The sequence below is a fragment of the Lynx canadensis genome, chromosome B3, assembly GCF_007474595.2.
Source record: "Lynx canadensis isolate LIC74 chromosome B3, mLynCan4.pri.v2, whole genome shotgun sequence".
Classification (NCBI taxonomy): domain Eukaryota; kingdom Metazoa; phylum Chordata; class Mammalia; order Carnivora; family Felidae; genus Lynx; species Lynx canadensis.
In genome coordinates, this window is record NC_044308.2 from 116357613 (window position 1) to 116383206 (window position 25594).

A 25594-nucleotide genomic window follows, 5' to 3' on the forward strand; every position below is an offset into this window, starting at 1 on the left:
CAGAACCTGTTTGGGATTCCCTTTCTCTCTCCCTGTCTCTTTTCTGGTCTCACACACACAAGCACTTCCTCTCCCTCTCTCCCTCCCTCTCTCCCTCTCTCCCTCTCTCCCTTTCTCTCTGTCTCTCTGTCTCTCAAATAAACTTGAAAAAATATTAAAACAAGGGGCACCTGGGTAGTGGGTTGAATGTCTGATCTCACAGTTTGTGGGGTTGAGCCCCACATCAGACTTTGCTCTGACAGCGTGGAGTCTCCTTCAGATTCTCTGTCTCCCTCTTTCTTTGCCCCTCCCCCCTTGCACTCTTTCAAAAATAAATAAATATTAAAAATAAATAAGTAAAAAATAAGTATTAATTGTACTCTGTGTTAAAAAAGTTGAGACATGAGAGATATTTTTAAAGATCCAAAACAAACTTATTGAAATAGTTCTTTTATAGAGATGAAACTACAATGTCTGAGAGATGAAAAATAAAACAGATGGGATTAATGGTAGATTAGATAATCACAGAAGAAAATATTAGTGAACTTGAAAGCATAGCAATAGAAACTATCCAAAATGAAACAGAGAAAAGAATCCTCTCCCACTCCTATCCCCCAGTGAAAAGAGCATATAAATAAAATGAAAGTAAGCTGTGAGACAACTTCAAGAGACAGGAAGAGAGAAAAAATTTGGAAGAAGAGTTGGAAAACTTTCCAAATTTGATGAAAATGCTAAACATACACATTCAAAAATGTTCATGAACCCCAAGCACACGAAACATGAAGAAAACTACACCAGAGCACGTAATTGCTCAAGACTTGTGGTAAAAATCTTTAAAAACTGCAAGAGGACAAAAAGACTGTTGTACAGAGGAATAAGGATAAGGAAGACATTAGATTTGTTGTTGGAAATAATGCAAGTAAGAAGAAAGTGGATCAACATTTTTTAAGTACTGAAAGGAAAAAAACCCACAAAACTGTCAACCTAGAATTCTTTACCCAGAAAAAGTATCTTTTAAAAGTGAAGATGAAATAAAGACATTTTCAGACTGCAAAAAACAGAATTTTTGCAGGCAGACCCATACTACAGAATGTTGAAGGATATATTTCAGGCAGAAGGAAAATAATACCAAATGGAAATACAGACCTACCCAAAGGAACGAGGATCACTGGTAATGGTAAGTTAACTACATGGCTAAATATACGATATTTTTTTTCTTGCTAATTCAGTCCCTTTAATAATTGGATATTTAAAAAAAACAATAACAATGTATTGTGTGATTTATGACAAGTAAAAGTAAAATGCATGACAGTACCATAAGGCTGGGAAGGGACATATAAAAGCATACTACTGTTAAGTTTCTTATGTGAGTATATGAACTGGTATAACATCACTTGTAGCACACTGCCATAAAATGTATGTTATGATCCTAATAAACCAACCACTAAAATGTAAGAGTTCCAGCTAGGAAGTTAAAAAGGGAGATAAAATGGATTCATAAAAATTACTCTTTTAACCTAAAAGAAAGCAGAAAAAGAAGGAAAAGAGATCAAGAACATATCGACAGATAGAAAATAAATGACAAGATAGAAAAAGTCAAAAATTGAATTGGGGGAAAAAAGCAAGACCCAACTTTGTTGTCTATAAGAAATTTCTGCCTTTAAATATAAAGGCAGAAATAGGTTAAAAGTAAAAGAATTGAGAAAGATATACCATGCTGATACTAATCAAAGTAAAGCTGGAATAGCAGTATTATTGTCAGACACAGTAGATTTTAGAACAAAGAATATTACTCAGGATAAAGAAAGTCATTTTTATAAAGATAAGGGGTCAGCTCATTCATAGGATTCAATCATCCTGTATGTTTTTACACTTAAAGCGGAGCTTCAAAATAAAAGCTAATAGAAATAGAAACAGGGGCACCTGGATGGCTCAGTCGGTTGAGCGTCTGACTCTTGGTTTCAGCTCAGGTCATGATCTCATGGTTTATGAGTTCGAGCCCCATGTCAGGCCCTGCCCTGACAGCGTGGAGCCTGACTGTGATTCTCTCTGCTCCTCTCTGGCACGCGCGCGCTCTCTCTCTCTTTCTCAAAATAGATAAATTAAAAAAAAAAAAAAGACAAATAGGAGAAATAGACAAATTGACATTATAGTGTAATTCAATACCCCTCTCTGAATAATTGATAGAATAAATATGTAGAAGATCAGCAAGGACATCGCAGACTTGAACAATACCAGCAGCCAACCTAAGTTGAGTGACATTTATGGTACTCCACTCAGAACAATGAAATACACATTCTTTTTCTTTTCTTTTTTTAAAGTTTATACATTTTTGAGAGAGACAGAGCACAGGTGGGGAAGGGGCACAGAGAGGGAGACACAGGATCCGAAGCAGGCTCCAGGCTCTGAGCTGTCAGCACAGAGCCTGACGCGGGGTTCGAACTCCCGAGCCGTGAGATCATGACCTGAGCCGAAGTCGGACGCTCAACTGATTGAGCCACCCAGGCGCCCCAAAATGTATATTCTTTTAAGTGCAGCTGGAACATTTACCAAGATAAACCATATTCTGGTCCATAAAATAAGGGTCAAATTTAAAAGGATTCACGTCATACTTAGTGTGTTCTTTGACTATAGTGGAATTAACGATAAGTTAAAAACAAAAAGAACCTTGGAAAGTCCCTAAATATTTGGAAGCTAAATAATACTTCAGAATAACTCATGGATCAAAGAAGAAATTAGGAGGGAAATTAGAAAGTATTTTGAACTGAATAAAAATGAACACAACATGTCACAGTATTGGGGCTGACAGTAACACATTACTCAGAAGAATTTATAGCCCTAAGTAAGAAGAAAGGCCAATTCAGTGACTTCACCTTCCATCTTAAGAAACTAGAGAAAGAAGAATACACTAAGCCCAAGTAAGCAGAAGAAAGAGAATAGTAAAGAACAAAGCAGAAATCCGCTAGAAAACAAAAGCAATAGAGAAAAATGGAGGAAACCAAATAATTAAATTGATAAACCTTTAGCAAGGCTGATTAGGGAAAAAAAGAGAAAAGTGCAAATTGCCAGCAACAGGAATAAGATAAGATATCACTACAGATTCTACAGGTGTTAAATGGATAATAGAATATTATGATCAGCTGTATGTGAATAAACTTAACAATGTACAAATTTCTTGACAGATATAAATCATCATAGTTCACTCTGAATGGTACATTACCTTAATGGTACTATATCTATTAAATAGAAATTGTAGATAAACACCTGCCCACAAAAAAACCTCCAGGCCTAAATGGCATCAAAATAATATCCCAAATCAGTTAAGTGGAGAAATGGTAGGCTTTTCAACAAATGGTGCTGTAACCATTGGATTTTCATATGAAAAAAACCCTTTTATACTTACATTGTACCATATTATAAAATTATAAAAATTAACTCAAAATGGATCCTAGGTCTAAATGTATACTCTAAAGCAATGACATTCCTAGAAAAAAACAAAACATAGTAGAAGAAAAATTTTTGTGACCTTGAATTAGGCAAAATTTTGTACATGTGACACCAAAAACAGTAAAAGAGTAAGTTGGTAAATTGGATTCATCAAAATTTAAAACTAGCAGAGACTGAAGGGGAGCACACGTTGAGTGACGAGAACTATAAACAGTATGTAATGTAGTGGAAGGGCCAAGGATCATTGGATTTGACAAATCTAGAATTCCACAACTGCCATATAAGAACAAATGAAAATACTAGTGTTTATTGATTTGAAAATACTATTGAACTTGTTTTAATCTGAGAGAACTATGAAACAAACCTAGTACAGAGATACTTGTTAATTTTTTTAGGTCAGTTGATTATAAATATGGCATTGACTTAATAAAAACAATAAAAATTTTTTTTGATTATAAAGATATTTCTTTACCCATTCTAGAAAATGAAATATGCAGGAAGATTTTAAGACAACAAGGGCAAACCATAATCCTTCCACCCAGAGAAGACCATTGTTAGTAGTGTCATTTTGATATATCGTCTTTTTTAACCCATATGTGTATTCTTTTAAATAACAGCGTACATCTTCCTATACATATAGTTTTGTGTCCTGCTTTCTTTGCATAGTAAATGTACTGAGCGTGTTCCCATGTCAGTAAATGATTCTTAAAAATAAGACCTTTAGTAAATATTTAACATTTTGTGAATATAATTTCCCCAAGAAGTAATTGAGATAGATTCTTCTTTTTTGCTGTGACATATAAAAATCCTCTCCATTGCTATATATAGTATCTGGGTCATCATACTGTTTCTTTGCAGCATCAGTTTAATAAAATCTGGAACTGTCTCAGCAGGTTTGATAGAGGCAGCATTGGTGGTTTTTATTACTGTCTTCATTCTCAATATATGTAATAGCTTGTATAGAAGTAATTCTAGTAAATTAGTTTTGAGATTATTTCAGATGATTTCGAGATGTGGAAAATGAAACCACTTGGTGTCAAAATGTGGTTACAAACTTTGTCCTATAAAACAACTTTTCAATTTAACTTTCTAGAGACTGTTTTGAGATTTTGTTTTTCAAACTTGTTTGTGTGTCTCCTTTTATTTGCTATTCAGGTTGGTTAGTTATTTGGCAACAAATGTAGCAGAAAATGTGACAGATGTTACGAGTAAACTTTTAAAATAGAAATTAAAATTATGCATTATGATTAGAACTTCACAATTTACTGTAGCATGCTTTATTTGCACATAAGATTTTGTGTTAATTTTCCACACAAACTGGTTTCTTTTTCAGTATGATCCAAAACTTTATTCAAAACCAGCACCAAAAAAACATGTTGGCAAGGAGAGTATCAACTCGTTATTGAGGTCTTCCCTTTTTTCGCTCTACTTTCTTACATTGATGATGTACTTACTTGTATATTTTTCTGTCCACAGAAATCGTGAGATTCTGGAAAATGTGTTAGCTGTCATCCTGGCTATTCTTGTGGCTTTTTTGGGATCTGTTCTTCTCATACAAGGCTTCTTCAGAGATATCTGGGTCTTCCAGTTCTGCCTAGTGATAGCCAGCTGTCAATACTCGCTACTTAAGGTACCAGCATCTCTCTCGTTTTCCGACTAGGGAGTGATATTTGTGATAAAAGGCGGAGGTTTTGTATCACTCATGCATTATAGTAAGATATTAATTTTTAAATTTATTTTCCCTAGATGTTTACATCAGATAGGGAACCAAAGGACATACGAACTTTAAAAAATAATGATATGTAAATGAAGTATCCTTGAACTATTTTTTTGGCAAGGGTATTAAAATATTTGGGCATTTGTTAAAAATAAGAATTAGCATTCTTGAAATTCATTTTAAAAATGCCAACACCACCTCTCCCAATATTTTAAGTCTTCTGTAGGTGAAATTTATTAAAATCCGTCATCGGTTAGATAGAGAAATGTCAAGACTAGTATATATATTCTTTGGGACACTGAAAGCAGAAGATTGGTATCCCTTTGCTATTTAAACAGTAGGTCTAAAGTGCCAAATGTTATTAATTTTAAGTTTTCTAAAAATGGAAGCCTCAAATACCTAATGTTTCACCTTCCATGCAAAATCAGTGTGGATTGTCAGTGCGGACTGTTTGCTTTTTTTCTGAGCTAGGAAAAACCCTTGCTTGTATTGGTTATTTGCCCAATAGATGCTAACAGGCAGAACTTCTCCCCCGTCCTGAAAACTATTTGTTTAGCTCTGTCTATACCATCAGCTGTACTTTTCTGTTTATAGACAGACATCTAGAATAAGCTGCCTGTGTCAACTGCTCCATTTCTTCAAGACCCATCCATACTTTTTTCCTCATTGCACTACTGAAATTATTATAGTGTGTATGAGTTAATAATCTCTAATTGCCAAATTTATGTCCTTTCTCTTTCTTCATTCTTTGTGAGTGCTGTATCATTTAGTACCTTGTGAATAATATCTTCCATTTTTATATTATCCTCATTGTTGATCTGTGATTTTATGCTACTCTGATGATCATCATACTTTTCAGATAACTTTACCTTTGTTGATGCTTCTTTGGTCTTTGGACTACTTCTTAGTTTATGAGAATTTTTTAGGGTTTTATTTGGCCCTCTTTTCAGCCTGCAACTCCTTGCCGGTGAAGCCACACTTTTTTGTTACCTTGTTACCCCTTTGAATGGATTATGTCTAGATTTATGTGTCACAGTCTTCATCCTTCTCACAAGCGTTAGTTCGGCATACTAAGAGGCATTTGGGCACATTAAGAAAAAAAATTTTTTTTCAGTGTTTATTTTTTTGGGAGAGAGGGAGAGACAGACAGGGCATGAGTGGTGGAGGGGCAGAGAGAGAGGGATACACAGAATCCAAAGCAGGCTCCAGGCTCTGAGCTGTCAGCACAGAGCCTGATGTGGGGCTCGAACTCACGGACCATGAGATTGTGACCTGAGCCGAAGTTGGCCCCTTAACTGACTGAGCCACCCAGGCACCCCAAGAGCACATTGTAAAAATAGCACATCATCATCTTCTGACAAATGTTTTTCTTTCCCAGCTCCTATGCTTTTGACAATAGTGTACTGACTCCAAATCCCAAAGCCTCTATCCCTTACTCCTCAGTCTGTAATAACAAGTAACCAAGTCCCTTTGATTAAGTTTGGTGATTCTCTGTCAAAATTTCTGGCCTTTATTCTTCTCATTCCAACCATTATAATCCATCCCTTTATTGCCTTAAACTATTTAAATTCTTGCTTCAGTGTCTCTTGTCCCACGTTAACTTTATTCACTGTTCTCAGGTTAATCCGGTTAGATATGGAAAGGTAAAAGATGACTGAGATTTTAAGTGTTTTAGATTTTAAAAGTCTGTTGACTAAAAGCATAGTAATATCATAAACAGAAGGACTGGAACAGAGACTTTTAGAGGCCAGATGTTGGAATTGAAAGAGTTTAGAGCTTACCTGGTGTCCTGTCCAACCAAGGGCCACATGGCAAACTCAGTGAGCTTGGTCCATTGTAGAGTTGTAGGGTGGTAAGAGATCATCCTAGTGAAATTGTTTGGCATGCTATTGGAAGTGAACTGGAACTTGGGAGAAAAGCCATGATTTGGGAAGTAGCTGCAAAATACCTTTTGAACATTTTTATGGAAAGTTGATAAAATCTCTTATAGGGAGACAGCTTAACTTGATGATTTTGAAAATGAAAATGATTTTGAAAATGCGGATAATATACTTAATACAAATACTATGGAATTATTTAGTAAGCTTGGAACTTGTGGACAGAACTAGAATTCTTATAAGAATTCTTATTTCCTGAATGGAGTGGTGTCATATAAGAAAGCATTGTACCTTAACTATACTTAAGTGTGGTAATGAGCCAAGGAGTAAGATGGACCTGTCTACCATATGCCATCTCAGTAATGTTAAGCTCGATGCAAATTATTAATGAACCACAATAAGCTTAAGAGTCTGGAAAGATTTGAGATCTCTTCTGACACCACAGTGACACCAGTATCTGGAGCTGATATTTCATCTGCTGTTGATATTTCAACAGAATTAATATAGGTCATTTCTTACCTGTAGAATATTTTACTTGAAATTATTTCAGACATTTTGAAAGTTGCTTATAAAGTTATCAGGACCTCAGTACTATAATCTGTCTTTTGTTTCATTTTTAGAGTGTTCAACCAGATTCTTCTTCTCCCAGACATGTAAGTCATTCTAATATGCCTGTCATTTGTAATTTCCTAACATTTATCAAAGCCCCCCCCTTTTTTGTTATATGTCAGATTGAATTAAGATTTATGTTATTATTTTCTCATCTAAGTTTTGACATTCTACTAGAAATACAGGTGATGTATTAGCATGAAGTAAAATGGCATTGTAATTGTGGACTCTGAATCTAGTTTGAAAATGAGCATAATAATTCATTTTCTGACAGCCTGTTTCAGGAGGAGATAATCAGGTAGACTTGGTTCATAAAACTCTTAGTTATTTCATAACTTGCATTTAGTAAATTTTGAAGAATAAATCATAAGTATTAAAAAATAGAATTTTGAAGAAGGGGGAACTGTACATCATTTTGCTTAGGTAGCCATTAGGAGGAAGAAGAAAGAAGTAATACGTTGATCTGGTGTTTAGACCTGTGGACTCTGAGGAGATTAAAAACCTTATTTATTCACTTTGTGACTTTAGAAAAATAGTATTAGCTGATACAGTATTTTTTGTGAAGTATGATCCCATTTGAGAACTCACCATAGAGTATTTATTTAATACTTAGAAAGTCCAAAGGGCATTCTCTTTAAAGTAGTTCAAAAACAGACTCCAAGAACGGTTTATGATGATGCTTCTTTCTTGAATATTATTTCTACCCATACACTGGAATACTTAATAGAGCGTAGGTGAACAAAACAAGGAGGCAAATGATTTTCTTTCAACTGATTGTTTAATATTTTGTAAGAATGCTTTTGAAGTGTATTGATATATGGCAACATTGTTTTTAATTTCAAATTTTGACGTAATTTGAAATTTAGGGAAAAGTTGTAAGGATTATGCAAAGAATTCCTGATGCCATTTATCCAGATCCCTGTGTGAACATTTTCCCATATTTAATTACTCTCTTTCTAGTTCTTCTCCATCCCTTCCCCACCCCCCTGGCTCCACACACACTTCTGAGAGTGAATTGTAGACACACGTCCCTTTACCTCTAAATACTGCCATGTATGTTTCCTAGAAACAAAGGCATTCCTTTGTATTATTAATTCAATATAATTATTAAAATCAGGACATTAAACATTGATAGAATACTATGTACGAATCTACAGATGTTACTCCGGTGTTTCCTGTTGACTCGGTTGGCAATAGAAAATGCCTGATTTTGCATTTGTTCTTTTTTGCCTCTTTTAATCTGGAGCAATTCTTTAGTATGTGTTTGTCTTTCACGATATTGACACTTTTGATGAGTACATGCCAGTTATTTTGTAGACCATCCCTTAATTTGAGTTCGTCCGATGTTTCTTCTTGATTAGATATAGGACTTGCTTTTTTTGAAAGGAAAATTATGAAAATGATACGTTCTTCTCAGTGCCTCGTATCAGGAAGCACATGATGTTCATTTATCCTTTTACTAGTGATGTTAGCACTAGTGTGCTTTCATATTTTGGCTAAGGGTAGTATCTGCAGGGTTTTTCAGACTCTGCAGTATTAACATTTGGGGCTGGATAATTCTTTGTTGAGAATTGGTGGGAGGGAGGGGTGTTGTCTTGTGCATTATCGGATGTATAGCATTATCTCTGACTTCTACCCATTAGATGCCAGTAGCACACTCTGCACCTGTGACAACCAGAATGTCTCCAGACATTGCCAAATGTCCTCTAGGGACAAATTTTGCCTCTGAAGGACAAAATTCCCTCCCACTCCCTTGAGAACCGCTTCTTCTTATAATGTTACTGTTTTTCTTCTAGAGTTAATATATGTCTCATAGAGAGACTTTATATATGTCTCCTTGCCCTGGAAACTTCCACCTACTTGTTTTCAGTAAAAATCTTACTGATATTTCTTGTCTGAATCAGTTATCATTTGATGGCTGCCAAATAGTAGTTTTCTAATTCCATCATTCCTTCCACATTAGTGGACTTCTTACTGTAAGAACTTTCCCTTCTGTCTTTACTTACTTGTATTGGTATGGAATCATGGATTCATATTTTATTCAGTGGACAATAATGTTAGTAACATTATTTATTTTGATGTACAAATTGTTCCTCATCTGGCCATTGGGAGCTCACCAACCTGCCCAGAAAGGGCAGAAAGTCCTTTTGACATATCTTTATCACTCTTTAAGTACTTCCTTCCTTTTCACAATAATATGTTCCAGGCTTATCTTATAATTTCCCTAACCCTAGCCCAAAATCAGCCTTTTCTCTGTGAAGGCCTGGTTTTTGTTTTGTTTTGTTTTGTTTTGTTTTGTTTTGTTTTTTAACAAACAATGTTATCTCTGAACTAAGATTTTGGGTGCCTGGGTGGCTCAGTTGATAAAGCATCCAACTTCAGCTCAGGTCATGATCTCACAGTTTGTGTGTTCAGGCCCCACATTGGGCTCTGTGCTGACAGCTCAGAACTTGGAGCCTGCTTCAGATTCTGTGACTCTCTCTCTCTCTCTCTGCCCCTCCCCTGCTCACGCTCTGTCTCTCTCTCAAAAATAAAAATAAGCATTAATTTTTTTTTTTTTTAACTAAGATCTTGATGCCAGTAATTTTTATTACTTGAATGCCATTGCTTTTAGGTCGTCTCTGGATAAAGCTAGGAAATATATTTATGTATATACATATGTGCATGCATACGTGTATACACACATCTTATATCTTAGTTATGTGTGTATTAAAAATAATAATTTTAGGGACATCTGGTTGGCTCATTGGTTAAGTGTCCGACTTCAGCTCTGGTCATGACCTCACGGTTCGTGAGTTTGAGGCTCACATTGGACTCTGTGCTGACAGCTCAGAGCCTGGAGCCTGCTTTGGATTCTGTGTCTCATCTCTCTCGATCCTCCCCTGCTCGCACTCTGTCTCTCTGTCTCTCAAAATACATAAACATTAAAAAAATAAATAAATACTATTAAGTTAAAAAATAATAATAAGTTCATACTGATACCTCGAATTTCAGCCCAGTATCACAGGGTTCATTTGATTCTTCTTCCTTCCCATGTTTGTAATTCCCTTCTGCCACAGTCAGAAACTTGGCTTCCATATGGATGCATTTTGAATCCTTAGAATATAAGCCATCACAGGTCTCACTAGCTGGTTGTGATTCTTAAAATCAATTAACTTGACTTTGTTTTTGTATCATTTTCAGGGCCATAATCGTATCATTGCCTACAGTAGACCAGTTTATTTCTGTTTGTGTTGTGGTCTTATTTGGCTCTTGGATTATGGTAGCAGAAACCTTACTACAACCAAGTTCAAATTATATGGAATAACTTTCACTAATCCACTGGTGCTGATATCAGCCAGGGATTTAGTTATAGGTGAGTCATCTTTATTTCAGATCTTAACACTAATTTATTTGTATACAAACAGTTCCCTGATAAATAGGTAAAATGGTTTTAATAAGCTTACTTTGCTGTTTATTATAATTTTCTCAGTGAGGAACAAAACTGTAGGGCTATTATGAATGAAAAAAATTAATGATGAACACATATTATACTAATTCTTTTGTTCTTGAAACAGATGCAATGGAAGGTTTCCTTTGGATTCTGTATTGCAGGTTACTATTATATGAAAATGGTTGAAATAACTTTAAAAGCTGTTCTTTGCCATTGAAAAATTAGGGGTGCCTCAGTGGCTCACTTGGTTAAGGGTCTGACTCTTGATTTCACCTCAAGTCATGACCTCCTGGTTCATGGGTTCGAGCCCTGTGTTAGCTTCTGCACTGACAGTGTACAATGCAGAGCCTGCTCGGGGGTTTTCTCTCTCTCTCTCTCTCTCTCTCTCTCTCTCTCTCTCTCTCAAACATTTAAATAAAAAAAAAGAAAAAAATTATTTAAAATCCAAGAAATTATGCAGAGAGAAATAACTTAAAATGGTATCTTTTTAAAAATTGCTTAGTAGTTTATATTCATTTTGGATTTTTTAAATCATTTTATGATTTTAAAATGAACAGAAGGATGGATGTGTATACTGTTTTTAATATGCTTTTCTTTTCTTCTGTAGTGTTTACACTCTGTTTCCCAATAGTGTTTTTCATTGGTCTCCTGCCTCAGGTGAATACGTTTGTTATGTACCTTTGTGAACAATTGGATATTCATATCTTTGGTGGTAATGGTGAGTACTTCCTTTTAAACACAACAGGTTACAGTATTACTTTTACAGGTCATTAAGTAATAAACTGAACATTAAAATACTTTTCCAGTTTTCATTTTAGAATTTCAATTAGAAAGAAAAAAGGCATTTATTTGATAAAGACTGAGCAGGAATTAATTTGTAGATAGAAAAAAGTAAAGTCTGCCACTTTATTGAAAGATCCAGGAATAGCGCAGTTACTTTGTAAGAAGTGATGGCGTTCTATTGTCAAAAACTAGAAGCTGTAGTGAGTTTAGGTAGAATCTGTATAGATGTATGAAATATTTGAAAGTTATCTATCCCAAATGGATTGACCCCTGACACATGCCAATGTATTTGGATTTTGACCTAGTGTATATATTTGGTATGTCTCTGAATATGGTTTCAGAGCTTTATTATTTCTTTAGAATGGGAACATCAAAACCAGCTGCTTTTAGTAAAAGTATTTAACTAGATAAGATTTTTAGAAGTATCTGTTTTTAGAGTAGAATATGTGGCTGTGAACTGATATACTTAGAAATTTATTCCCCTCTTACATTTGTATTTTATTTTGAAAATGAGAAAGACCATGCCAGTATTACTCTGAAATAGGTAATGGTTTGCAGAACTTGAAAATAATTTTATTGGCAGACACTGTGGTTAAAATACATTGTTATTTATTTTAACCATTTAAAATTTTACTTGAAAGATGAGTGGACAACTAGGGAAAACATATTGAAAGGGTAAGAAATTACTGTAACTTTTATGGTCCATTTCTCTTCAGACTTCTTTATGTTGATAAAATGTTGTTGTGGCTTAAATTTTAAATAGAAACTAAGCATTTCCTATGTTGATGTGTATCTAGGGCATTTTTTAAGTTTTCGAAAAATTTTTGAAGGAGTGTGAATTTCAGCAGAACTTAATGGGTGGAAGACAGTTTCAGTATTTAGGGTATGGAGAGGGCTTCGAGTAGGTAATTTATGGTAGTCATTATATGGTCGGTTACAAACTTGTGCAAGGTGTTAGTTTTTTAAATATCTCCTAAGGAAAAGTTTTTCCTGTAGGTGTTTTAAAAATGTTTACTATGTAAAATCACTATTAACAAAAATCTATATTTTATCTATATTTTAAAAATAAAAGATCGCTATCTTAGCCATTCCCTAGTCCTTATTATTAGTAATTCCATTGGACCTATTTTTTCCACTTGTAAGAACAGAATTTAAAAAAAAATTTTCAATCTTTTATTGAAGCATAGTTGTATGTTGACATAGAATATTATATTACTTTCAGGTGCACCACACGGTGATTTAACAATTATGTACGTTGAGAAATGCTCACCACCATAAACGCAGTTGCCATCTGTCACTCTACAAAGTTATTACAATATTATTGATTATATTCCCTATGTTGTACTTTTCATCCCTGTGATTTATTTATTTTCTAGCTGGAAGTTTGTCTCTTTATCCCTTTTACCTATTTTGCACATTCCCCCAATTTGGCAACCACCAGTTTGTTATGTGTTTGCGAGTCTGTTTCTGTGTTTTGTTTGTTTTGTTTTTTAGCTTCTATATGCGAGTGAAATCCTATGGTATTTGTTTTTTTGCTGTCTGACTTATTTCACTTAGGATAATATCTTGTAGACCCATCCAAGTTGTTGCAAACAGCAGTATTTCATTCTTCTTTGTGGCTGAATAATACTCCATAGTATACATACACACATCTTCTTTATCCATTCATCTGTCAATGCACATTTAGATTGCTTCCATATCTTGACTATTGTAAAGAATGCTGCAGTAAACATAAGGGTGAATATATCTTTTTGAATTAGTGTTTTCATTTTCTTTGCGTAAATACCCAGAAGTGGAATTACTGGATCCTATGGTATTTTTCATTCCTTAAAGGACCTCCACACTGTTTTCCTTAGCGACTGCACCAATTTATAGCCCATCAGTAGTTGCACGAGGGTTCTCTTTTCTTCACATCCTCATTGACACTGGTTCTTTCTTTTCTTCTTGATACTAGTCACTCTGCCTGGTGTGAGGTGATACCCAATTGTGGTTTTGATTTGTATTTCCCTGATGGTTAGTGATGTTGAATGTCTTTTCATGAGTCTGTTGGCCATCTGTATATCTTCTTTGGAAAAATGTCTCTTCAGGTTCTCTGCCCACTTTTTAATTGAATTATTTTCTTTTTTTTCTCCCATTTTGTGCTCTGTTGTATAAGTTCCTCATATATTTTGGATAATGACCCTTTATCTAATATGTCCTTTGCAGATATCTTCTCCCAGTCAGTAGGTTGTCTTTTTGTTTTGTTGTTAGTTTCCTGCACTCTGCAAAAGCTTTTTTAGTTTAATGTAGTCCCAATTGTTTATTTTTGCTTCTGTTATTTTTGTTTGAGGAGACAGAGCCAAGAAAATATTGCTAACACTGATGTCCAAGAGACTACTGTCTATGTTTTCTTTTATAGTTTTAAGGTTTCGTGTCTTAACATTTAGGTCTTTAATCCATTTTGAGCTTATTTCTGTGTATGGTGTGAGAAAGTGGTGCAGTTTCATTCTTTTCACTTAGTTCAGTTTTCCCAGCACCACTTATTGAGGAGGTGGATCTATTTGTTGTTGTTGTTGTTGTTAGTTAGTTAGTTAGTTAGTAATTAGTCATATCTGTACTTTTTTGTGAGAATTAACACATGAGAATATAAATTTACTTCTTTGGGTAATGTGCATTCTGTTTACAGAGACTAATAGTTTTAGTGAATACCTAATATATCACCAGTTCCTTTTTAGGCCTCTGCAAGCTTCATTTTCCCATACTTCTGTAAATAATAAGGTACATTCTTGAAGCATAATATAGGTCCAATTTCTTCTGCCATGTGTACATTTTCATTACTTACAAGGTGAATATATTTTGTCTTGTATCAAAAATTGTGGATAGTACATCTTTGTCGTTTCAAAATCTCTGGAAAGGATAGGATGACATAACTGAATTTTTAAAAGTGAAATGAGTAGATATTTCATTGTAGTCAACATTATACCATTTTAAATATTTTTCAGTGACCTTTTCAGATGTGTTTTCCGTAAATGTTTATAAAATACTAAATCTTTTTCCCTTCCCCTCTAGCCACTACAAGCTTGCTTGCAGCCCTTTACAGTTTTATCTGTAGCATTGTGGCGGTAGCCTTACTGTATGGATTGTGTTACGGGGCTTTAAAGGTGAGTGCTACATTGTAGTATGATTTTGTCTTTAAGGCTATTTTTCCTTATGGAGATTGTTTTAAATTGACTAATAATGATTAAGCCTCCCTCTCCCCATGCTCCCTCAGACCACTTTAGCATTAATTTCCATGATCTTCACGTGTTGAATATTATTCTCATTCTCATTTACTTTGAATTCAAAAGCAGTTTCATAGTTACCCATTATTAAAAGTAAATCTTTTGGGGGCGCCTAGGTGGCTCAGTCATTTGAATATCTGACTTCAGCTCATATCATGATCTCATGGATCATGAGTTCGAGCCCCACATCAGATTCACTGCTGTCTGCGCAGAGCCTACTTCAGAGCCTCTGTCCCCCTCTCTCTCTGCCCCTCGCCAACTCATGCTTTCTCTCTCAAAAATGAATAAACATTTATTAAAAAAAAAAAAAAGTAAATCCTTTTCCACACGGTAATTATAGGTCAAAATTCGAAACATTATTAGAACTAGGTTGGTCTGGGGTAGAGGTGGGCGTGGTAATAACAAAATACAAAATGTAACTACTGTTCATATCAAGATGTCTTAAAATGTGTAGGCACAAGCACGAGGACTGCAATTTAAGATAATTCCAGTAAAAATTTATGCAGCGAAATTTAATGTCATTATTGGTTTAGAAGGATCTGGATGAGCCTTAATTAGCTCCATCAGGGGCACCTGGGTGGCTCAGTCAGTTGCGCATTGGACTCTTGATTTCAGCTCAGGTCATGATCTCATGGTTTGTGAGATCCAGCCCCGCATCAGGTTCAGCATTGACACTGAGGAGCCTACTTGGGATTCTCTCTCTCCCCCTCTCTTTCTGCTGTTGCCTTGCTTGTGTACTCATGCTCTCTCTTTCTCTCTGTCTCTCAAAATAAATAAAATTAAATGAAGATTATCACCAAGTTGTAAACATAAAAAATTTAAATTTCTTGTAAACAACTCTTAAAATTTTTTTTAAAGTTTATTTATTTTGAGGTGGGGGGAGGGGCAGTGAGGGAGAGGGAGAGAGAGAATCCCAAGCAGGCTCCGCACTGTCAGCACAGAGCCCAATGTGGGGCTCAAATCCACGAACTGTGAGATCGTGACCTGAGCTGAAATCGAGAGTCTGATGCTTAACCCCAGGTGCCCCAGATTTCTTGTACACAACTCGTAACCCATGGCATTGTTATTTTTTTTTTTTTATAATTAATGCAAGATAATCAGAGAATGATAGGGTTGCAAGGACTAAGAAAAGTGCCTCATGGTATCCTTTCTTGCATCATTTATTCATTTGCATTTAGGGAGTATTTACCGTGTGCCCAGTACTGTGCTAAACACCATTTCCTGCTTTTAAGTTGCTTATATGTTAGCTATGATTAATGAGTCAGCCAGCACTTTGAGGATGAGGAAGGCTATGAAAACAGAGTGGTACAGGTACAGAAGTTAAGATACTACCTTATTCAGTCAAAAGGGATTAAAGATAGTTTTCCAAAGACAGACAAATAGAAATTAGCTAATAATTTGACAGACAAATAGAAATTTGTTAGTTGAGACAAGGGATGAAGAGCCATGGAGTTGTAAAGAAAGTGTGTTATGTACAGGAACCAGCAAATAATTTGGAATTGCTGGAGGTTTGGGTACATGCGGAAAGATGGCTTTCGGTAAGGCTGGAAAGGAAAGCAATGGTTGCATTATGAAATATCTTTTATCCTGAACATTTTGGGGTGGAAATGAAAGGCCATCCGAATATTCAAGGTAAGGTAAAGAAATGATCAGTGTTGCATTTCAGAGAGATTACTTGGTCTCTGGTGTGAAGGAGATTGAAATATAAGCAGGAAGGATCAGAAGTGGGTCAGTTGTGTTGCAATCTTGAAATTAAGAGGGACCTAACTAAAATTGGATTTAGTGAATATATTTAGGGACTCTATGGATAATGAGAAAAAAGAAGAGGGTCCAGTATGACTTCTGGGTAGGGTCTGGCTTGAACAAATGGTTAGATAGAGATACTTGTGCCTAAGATTACAAATCTTTGAGTTTAGCAAGGAAGGTGGTTGTTTACGTATATGGACACATTTATTTGTTGATATTTATGGGGTATCTAGAGATGCATAGTAGGAAGTGATATGTAGAGAGGTTTGAGGTAATGGTTAAAAGATTTAGAATTCATTAAAGTGTAAATAAAAGACTGCTAACCTGGATTGATACGAGGAAATGGATGCAAATAGAACCCTGGAAAATGCTGGTATTTAAGTGATGGATAGAACAGAATCCCACAAAGGACACTTCAGAGGCAATATTGTCTGAAAAAAAGCTTTTATTGCATTTGGCAGTTAATAGGTGATGGGTGACTTCAATAAAACAGCTTCTTTGGTGTTTTGGCTGAGGAAGCTAGATTAATACAAGCTTGAGTTTGCAAAATATTAAGGATTAAGGTAAGATACTTTTTTAAAAGCTTAAAAAAAATTTTTTTTTTCGAGAGAGAATGCGTACACACGTGAGCTGGGGAGGGGCAAAGAGAGAATCCCAAGCAGGCTTCCTGCTTTCAGCACAGAGCCCAAAGTGAGGCTCGATCCCACAGACTGAAATCAGTGAAGTGAGCTGAAATCAAGAGTTGGATACTCAGCCGACTGAGCTACCCAGGTGCCCTGTAAGATACTCTTTCTAAAATACAGTTGGGAAATTTTGACATAGTGAAGGTTGTTTCCAAGTTTTTGTATTTATTTATTTATATATATTAATGTTTATTTTTGAGGGACAGACAGAGCACAAGCATGGGGAGGGGCAGAGAGAGAAGGAGACACAGAATCCAAAGCAGGCTCCAGGCTCTGAGCTGTCAGCACAGAGCCTGATGCAGGGCTCCAACCCACCGGCTGTGAGATCATGACCTGAGCCAAAGTCGGATGCTTAACTGACTGAGCCACCCAGGCACCCTCAAGTTTTTATTTTTTACAAAGATCTAAGACTTGATTACATTTATAAGGAGAGAGGGGAAACCCAGTAGAGAGGGAAATACTTGATGGGGCTAATCCCAGGAAGCAATTAGAGACAAGGAAATCCAAATGCAAGCTTCTCCCAGGTGTACTGCCTGTAAACCATCCTGGTGTAAAGGTTTTAGATCTGTGCTTTGAGTCCTGTTTTGGAAACTGAGTCGTTATTTAGAAGTTGCAGTCACAGCAGTGCGATAACTTTTCTAGCCCAGTGCACAAAGGGCTGTTTAACTATAATTATCTAGCATTAGAAAACTGCAAACCAGAACCTTGTATCCTAAAGGCAGGCAGGAAGATAAATTATTTTCCTTCGTTATTGGATGTGGTGTTTCCATTAGACATTTTACTTTTAGGTGCCACCCATTACAATAAACCTGCAGACTTAAAACAGAGTTTTAGGTGCTAATATGGAATGATTTTCAAGAGAAACCATTTGTTTTTTTTTCAAGACTTATTGAAGTATAATTGACAAAATTGTAAGATACTAAAAGTGTATGTGATAACACATACACACTATGAAAGGATTTCTCTCATCAAGTTAATTAATACATTTATCACCTCATATCTTTTTTGTGTGTGAGAGCATTTAAGTTCTACTCTCAGCAAATGTCAATGATATAATACAGTGTTATCAGGTCTAGTCCTGTTACACAGTAGAGCCTTAGACCTTATCCTTTTTAAAAAAAGATTTTGTTTATTTTTATTTAGTTTTTTAATTGAGGTATAATTGACATATATCATTATATTAGTTTCCAATGTATATTTGATATTTGTATGTATTGTGAAATGATCACCACAGTTAGTCAACATCTTTCAGCACACAGTTACAAAGGTTTTTTATTTTTTTATTTTTTTTTTAAATTTTTTTTTTCAATGTTTATTTATTTTTGGGACAGAGAGAGACAGAGCATGAACGGGGGAGGGGCAGAGTGAGAGGGAGACACAGAATCGGAAGCAGGCTCCAGGCTCCGAGCCATCAGCCCGGAGCCTGACGCGGGGCTCGAACTCACGGACCGCGAGATCGTGACCTGGCTGAAGTCGGACGCTTAACCGACTGCGCCACCCAGGCGCCCCTACAAAGGTTTTTTAATGTATATCCTGATGAGAGCTTTTAAGACCTTCTCTCCTAGCAACTTTCAAACACACAATGCTGTGTTATTAAATATAGTTACCACAGGGGTGCCTGGGTGGCTCGGTTAAGCATCCAACTTCAGCTCAGGTCATAAACTCACGGTTCGTGGGTTTGAGCCCCACGTCGGGCTCTGTTCTGACAGCTCAGAGCCTGGAGCCTGCTTCAGATTCTGTGTCTCCCTCTTTCTCTGCCCCTCCCTCACTCATGCTCTGTCTCTCTCGCTCTCAAAAATAAACATTAAAAAAAATTAAATACAGTCACCATGGTTTATATTACATTTTCATGACTTACCCTGTAACTGGAAGTGTTCATACCTTTTTACCTGCACTCATTTCTGGCACCCTCCATCTAGACCTTTATTGAAAGTTTGGACTCTTTTACCAACCTGTCCCTATTTCCCCCACATCCCAATCCCTGGCAGCCACTTTTGTATTATGTTTCTATAAATTCCACTTTTTGTTAAAAAAAAAAAAAATACACACACACACACACACACACACACACACACACCATGCAGTGTTTGCCTTTCTCTGTCTGGCTTATTTCAATTATTATAATGCCATCCACTTTCATCCATGTTGTTGCAAATGAAAAGATTTTCCTCCTTTTTAAGGTTGAATAATATTCCTGAATGTGTGATATATATATATATATCAATCACATTTTCTTGAGTGTATGTGTGTGTTTTCAATAAAAAGGAAGGTAATGTATTTCTTTTAATCAGAAGGAAGGTATATGCCCCAAAATGGATGTTTCCTTTGTGCTTTAAAAACACACACAAACACACACAGGCTCCTGGGTGGCTCAGTCAGTTGGTGTCCAACTTCGGCTCAGGTAATAATCTCACAGTTCACAAGTTTGAGCCCCACGTTGGTCTCTATCCTGACAGCTTAGAGCCTGGAGCCTGCTTCGGATTCTGTGTCTCCCTCTCTTGCTGCCCCTCCCCCGCTTGTGCTCTGTTTCTCAGAAATAAACATTAAAAAATATTAAAACACACACACACACATACACCAATGACTATGTATAGTCTATGTATAGACATAGAGTAATTATGGAAGAATATACAAGAAATTGACAACAGTAGTTGCTTCTAGGCAGTTAGACACATTGGGAGACATCACTGCATGCCTTTAGAAATGGTTTTCCTTTTTATCTATTCATTAATATGGACTTTTACATTATTTTTTAAAAAAAAAATTTTTTTCCAACGTTTATTTATTTTTAAGACAGAGAGAGACAGAGCATGAACGGGGGAGGGGCAGAGAGAGAGGGAGACACAGAATCAGAAGCAGGCTCCAGGCTCTGAGACATCAGCCCAGAGCCTGACGCGGGGCTCGAACTCATGGACCGCGAGATCGTGACCTGGCTGAAGCCGGACGCTTAACCGACTGCGCCACCCAGGTGCCCCGGGACTTTTACATTATTATTTTCTGATTTCTGCTTCCTTGTGTTACTCTTCCATTTTTCCTTGAACTTTTTAGCTCATTAAAAGCTAAATTTGGGGGTGCCTGGGTCAGACGCTCAACCGACTGAGCCACCCAGGCACCCCTAGATTTTTTTTTTTTTAATTTTTTTTTTTTCAACGTTTATTTATTTTTGGGACAGAGAGAGACAGAGCATGAACGGGGGAGGGGCAGAGAGAGAGGGAGACACAGAATCGGAAACAGGCTCCAGGCTCTGAGCCATCAGCCCAGAGCCTGACGCGGGGCTCGAACTCACGGACCGCAAGATCGTGACCTGGCTGAAGCTGGACGCTTAACCGACTGCGCCACCCAGGCGCCCCTAGATTTAATGTTCAGTAAAGTTGTTCTTGTATGTATTTCAAAGAGTCAGGTATTTCTACAAGACTTATCGCTAGGAACAAAAATCTGCTATCTGTTTATCCCTGCCTCAGAGTTACCACTTTCAGTTCTTTGAGCTGATTCTTTTGGTATTTACCTCCCTATGTTTAATTAACTAACTCACACTTCTTATATTTTGTCAAATTTTAGGTATTACCCATGGACTGTGCTTTATGGCCATTGTAGGCTTAACTTATCTTTCACTTCTCACCCCACCTCTCTACCTTATGGTCTTCCTTATCTCTCTTGTACACCTCATATGTTTCCCTTATTATCACTGTGCAAATGCTATTCCTACATACATTTTGTTTTCTCTTTTTCTTTTTTTCCTTATGTATTTATCTCTCTTGCATTCTCAAATTCTTCTATATTGTTTAACTTCCTTCTCAGCAAATCCAGAATCTGGAGGTTCAGTTCCTGGCTCTACCACTTAACAAATTACTTGTATCCTCTAGAAGTGCCTAAGTTTCTCACCTATGAATTGGGGAGCAATAGAACATATCTTCAAGGATGGTAGTGAGAATTGTTTAAGAAATACTTAGCATAGATCTAAGAATGGGGCTTGACACATAATGTTCAATATGATGATAATGATATTTTGATGTGGCCATTAAAAAAAGGTCTGTAAAGGGGCGCCTGGGTGGCGCAGTCGGTTAAGCGTCCGACTTCAGCCAGGTCACGATCTCGCGGTCCGTGAGTTCGAGCCCCGCGTCAGGCTCTGGGCTGATGGCTCGGAGCCTGGAGCCTGTTTCCGATTCTGTGTCTCCCTCTCTCTCTGCCCCTCCCCCGTTCATGCTCTGTCTCTCTCTGTCCCAAAATAAATAAAAAAAAAAACGTTGAAAAAAAAAATTAAAAAAAAAAAAAAAAGGTCTGTATGTTATGATATGTAATAATTTTCAAGACTGTTATTAAATGGGGTGGGGGGAAGCAAGTTGTATAATAAAATACAATTTGGATTTCCACTCCTACCATTCTCCCTTCTTGAATCCCCAGAGAAAGAAGGAGGAATAGAGTGCTGTTTACGTCATAGGCCATACTTAATAACTTCTAACTATTCCTTTTATCAGTATTATCTACTGTCTGCCAATTCCCATGCCAGTAGACTCCAGAGATAATTGTAGTGAGCAGACATGACATGACATATCCACATCCACGTTTGGTTGGCTTTAGAAGCTAGCCTTTGCATTATTTATTATGGGGAATATGGAGTTCATTATTCAAGAGCACTGAATGCCTACTCAACTTTCTGGAAGATATAATGGCATATTATGAGCAAAGTTATCAGGGCAAAAGCACACCAGTGTGAATATTCTTCTGTACCTAATGTGTTGTACCATCTGTTGCCTTTTCCCTGATTTATTATTATATATGATCAAACATGTGGTGTACCAAGTTCCTTGGTATTTCTAAAGGGAGAACATAGCTTACCATAAGCTTAATACCACTTAAAATATGAAAGAATTGGACAGCAGGACATATCAGAAGCAAATGTATTATTCCTATCTGAAGGTGATCTAGTTAGCTAGATTCTAGCTCATTAAAAAATAATAAATCTAAATTTATGTGGAATAAAATGCAATTAATAATATAGCTGACAAGTTTCTGTTGAATTTAATTATCTTCCTCCAAAATACTGACATAAAAGGACTGTATGATAGATGATAAGTGAGAAGCAGATTTTTCTGTGAAACTTTTTTTTCCCCCAACAGGATTCTTGGGATGGCCAGCATATTCCAGTACTTTTCTCCATTTTTTGTGGTTTATTAGTGGCAATATCCTATCATCTCAGTCGACAAAGCAGTGATCCCTCTGTACTTTTGTAAGTAAAATCAATTGTTATCGAATTAAAGAAACATAAGTTCACATTTCTTTCAAGTTTAACTTTCCCACTGCCTTGTCAAAGTACCGTTCACTTAATCTATATTAAGTTTCAAATATATTAACTTTGGAACATTCTAGCCAATTTGGCTGAGAATATTTGTTAGCGTTTTCTTTCCTAAAAAGTATTAAAACTATATTTTAATAAAAATATTCTCATTGTATGCTTATTTATAACATCTTAAAATTTTTAGGCATTTTCATTTGCTAATGACTAAATGTACTTGAAACACTTCATTTTTTATCATAAGTTTCATTTGCCTTTAAGTACTGGTTTTCAGGTTATGAATGTATTATTATTTTTTCATTTTTTAAAATTTCAAGCTCTTTGGTGCAATCTAAGATTTTTCCAAAAACAGAAGAGAAAAATCCAGAAGATCCTCTGTCTGAAGTAAAAGATCCACTGCCTGAAAAACTTAGAAATTCTGTTGTAAGTCTTAACTTTTTACAATCACCTGAAATATGTAAAGTTTAGACAGTTCATCATGTTGTCTCATGAAGGCCTTTTGTAACTGGGAGAAAATGTTTGTATAGTTGTATGTTGTTGATTACCTTTATGTCAGATTTTAACCTGTTAATGAAATGCTCATTCCTCCAAGTTTGTTTCTATGTAATTAAAACAGTGTGCTAAACATTTATTTTCAGATTAGGTGAAATGAAGTAATTTCATTGTTTATAGAATTCTTAATCCTATTCAGGTTAAACTGGGATTTGAAAGGTGAGTATTAACATAAATCAGACTTTGTGTTGTTCTTGTTGTTAAAAACTATGTCCTTGTAGGGGCGCCTGGGTGGCGCAGTCGGTTAAGCGTCCGACTTCAGCCAGGTCACGATCTCGCGGTCCGCGAGTTCGAGCCCCGCGTCAGGCTCTGGGCTGATGGCTCAGAGCCTGGAGCCTGTTTCCGATTCTGTGTCTCCCTCTCTCTCTGCCCTTCCCCCGTTCATGCTCCATCTCTCTCTGTCCCAAAAAAATAAATAAACGTTGAAAAAAAAAAATTAAAAAAAAAACAAAACTATGTCCTTGTAAATCATCTGTTAGTCATTTAGTGTATTTTCTTTCTCAAGAGCAACCTGAAAAGTGTGTGTGTGTGTGTGTGTGTGTGTGTGTGTGTGTGTTTATTTTTCAGATTGAAGGGGAGAGCAATTATCTGTACTAATTAAATATACTTAAGAAAATATGGTAATTTAAAAATTTTCTAATTTAGTGGATTTATGTATTAGTAATTATCAGCTTTATGGAGATAGCATAAAACTTTCTTTTTCTAAGTTATTTTAGATTATTTCCATTTGTGAAAAACTGTATTTATATCAGTCATGAGTTATACTACTTACCTTTACTGAACTTGAGCTGTTAACACATTCTTCAGAAAACTTTAGAAGTACAAAACTGCCTCACAATAGAATTCAGTTTTTTCTGGCTTTAGTTTCCATGTTGTCAAAGGACATTTCGTGTTAAATATAGTAGGATATTTCTGAATCTCTGACAGGTGTGAGGTGGTATCTCATTGTGGTTTTGATTTGTATTTCCCTGATGATGAGTGATGTTAAGCATTTTTTCATGTGTCGGTTAGCCATCTGGATGTCTTCCTTGGAGAAGTGTCTATTCATGTCTTTTGCCCATTTCTTCACTGGATTATTTGTTTTTTGGGTGTTGAGTTTGATAAGTTCTTTATAGATTTTGGATCCTAACCCTTTATCTGATACGTTGTTTGCAAATATCTTCTCCCATTCTGTTGGTTGCCTTTTAGTTTTGCTGATTGTTTCCTTCGCTGTGCAGAAGCTTTTTTTTTTTTTTTTTTTTTTTTTGATGAGGTCCCAATAGTTCATTTTTGCTTTTGTTTCCCTTGCCTCTGAAGACATGTTGAGTAAGAAGTTGCTGCGGCCAAGATCAAAGAGGTTTTTGCCTGCTTTCTCCTCGAGGATTTTGATGGCTTCCTGTCTTACGTTTAGGTCTTTCATCCATTTTGAGTTTATTTTTGTGTATGGTGTAAGAAAGTGGTCCAGATTCATTTTTCTGCATGTCACTGTCCCGTTTTCCCAGCACCACTTGCTGAAGAGACTGTCTTTATTCCATTGGATATCCTTTCCTGCTTTGTCAAAGACTAGTTGGCCATACACTTGTGGGTCCATTTCTGGGTTCTCTGTTCTGTTCCATTGATCTGAGTGTGTCTGTTTTTGTGCCAGTACCATACTGTTTTGATGATTACAGCTTTTGTAGTACAGCTTGAAGTCCAGGATTGTGATGCCTCCTGCTTTGGTTTTCTTTTTCAAGATTGCTTTAGCTATTCAGGGTCTTTTCTGGTTCCATACAAATTTTAGGATTATTTGTCCTAGCTCTGTGAAGAATGCTGTTGTTATTTTGATAGGTGTTGTATTGAATATGTAGATTGCTTTGAGTAGTATTGACATTTTAACACTGTTTGTTCTTCTTATACTGGTGCATGGAATATTTTTCCCTTTTTTTTTTTTTATATGTCTTCAATTTCTTTCATAAGCTTTCTGTAGTTTGCAGTGTATAGGTTTTTTACCTCTTTGGTTAGATTTATTCCTAGGTATTTTATGGTTTTTGGTGCAACTGTAAATGGGATTGATTCCTTGATTTCACTTCCTCTTCATTGTTGGTGTATAGGAATGCAGCCAATTTCTGTGTATTGATTTTATACCCTGCAACTTTGCTGAATTCATGAATCAGTTCTAGCAGTTTTTTTGGTGGAATCTTTTGGGTTTTCCATATAGAGTATCATGTCATGTGCAAAGAGTGAAAGTTTGACCTCC

At 36.1% G+C, this 25594-nt stretch overlaps 1 protein-coding gene across 8 annotated transcripts in view; it reads left to right on the forward strand.

Moving 5' to 3' along the window:
* The window catches only part of PCNX1 (pecanex 1), a 171709-nt gene that overhangs the window by 101788 nt on the left and 44327 nt on the right, over window positions 1–25594 (forward strand). For all 8 annotated transcript variants that reach the window (XM_030319448.1, XM_030319452.1, XM_030319450.1 and 5 more), the window contains 7 exons: window positions 4903–5056; window positions 7641–7673; window positions 10813–10984; window positions 11670–11780; window positions 14894–14985; window positions 22652–22761; window positions 23145–23250. In XM_030319448.1, the coding sequence (XP_030175308.1) occupies window positions 4903–5056; window positions 7641–7673; window positions 10813–10984; window positions 11670–11780; window positions 14894–14985; window positions 22652–22761; window positions 23145–23250 (778 nt within the window). The remainder of the gene's footprint in view (window positions 1–4902; window positions 5057–7640; window positions 7674–10812; window positions 10985–11669; window positions 11781–14893; window positions 14986–22651; window positions 22762–23144; window positions 23251–25594) is intronic.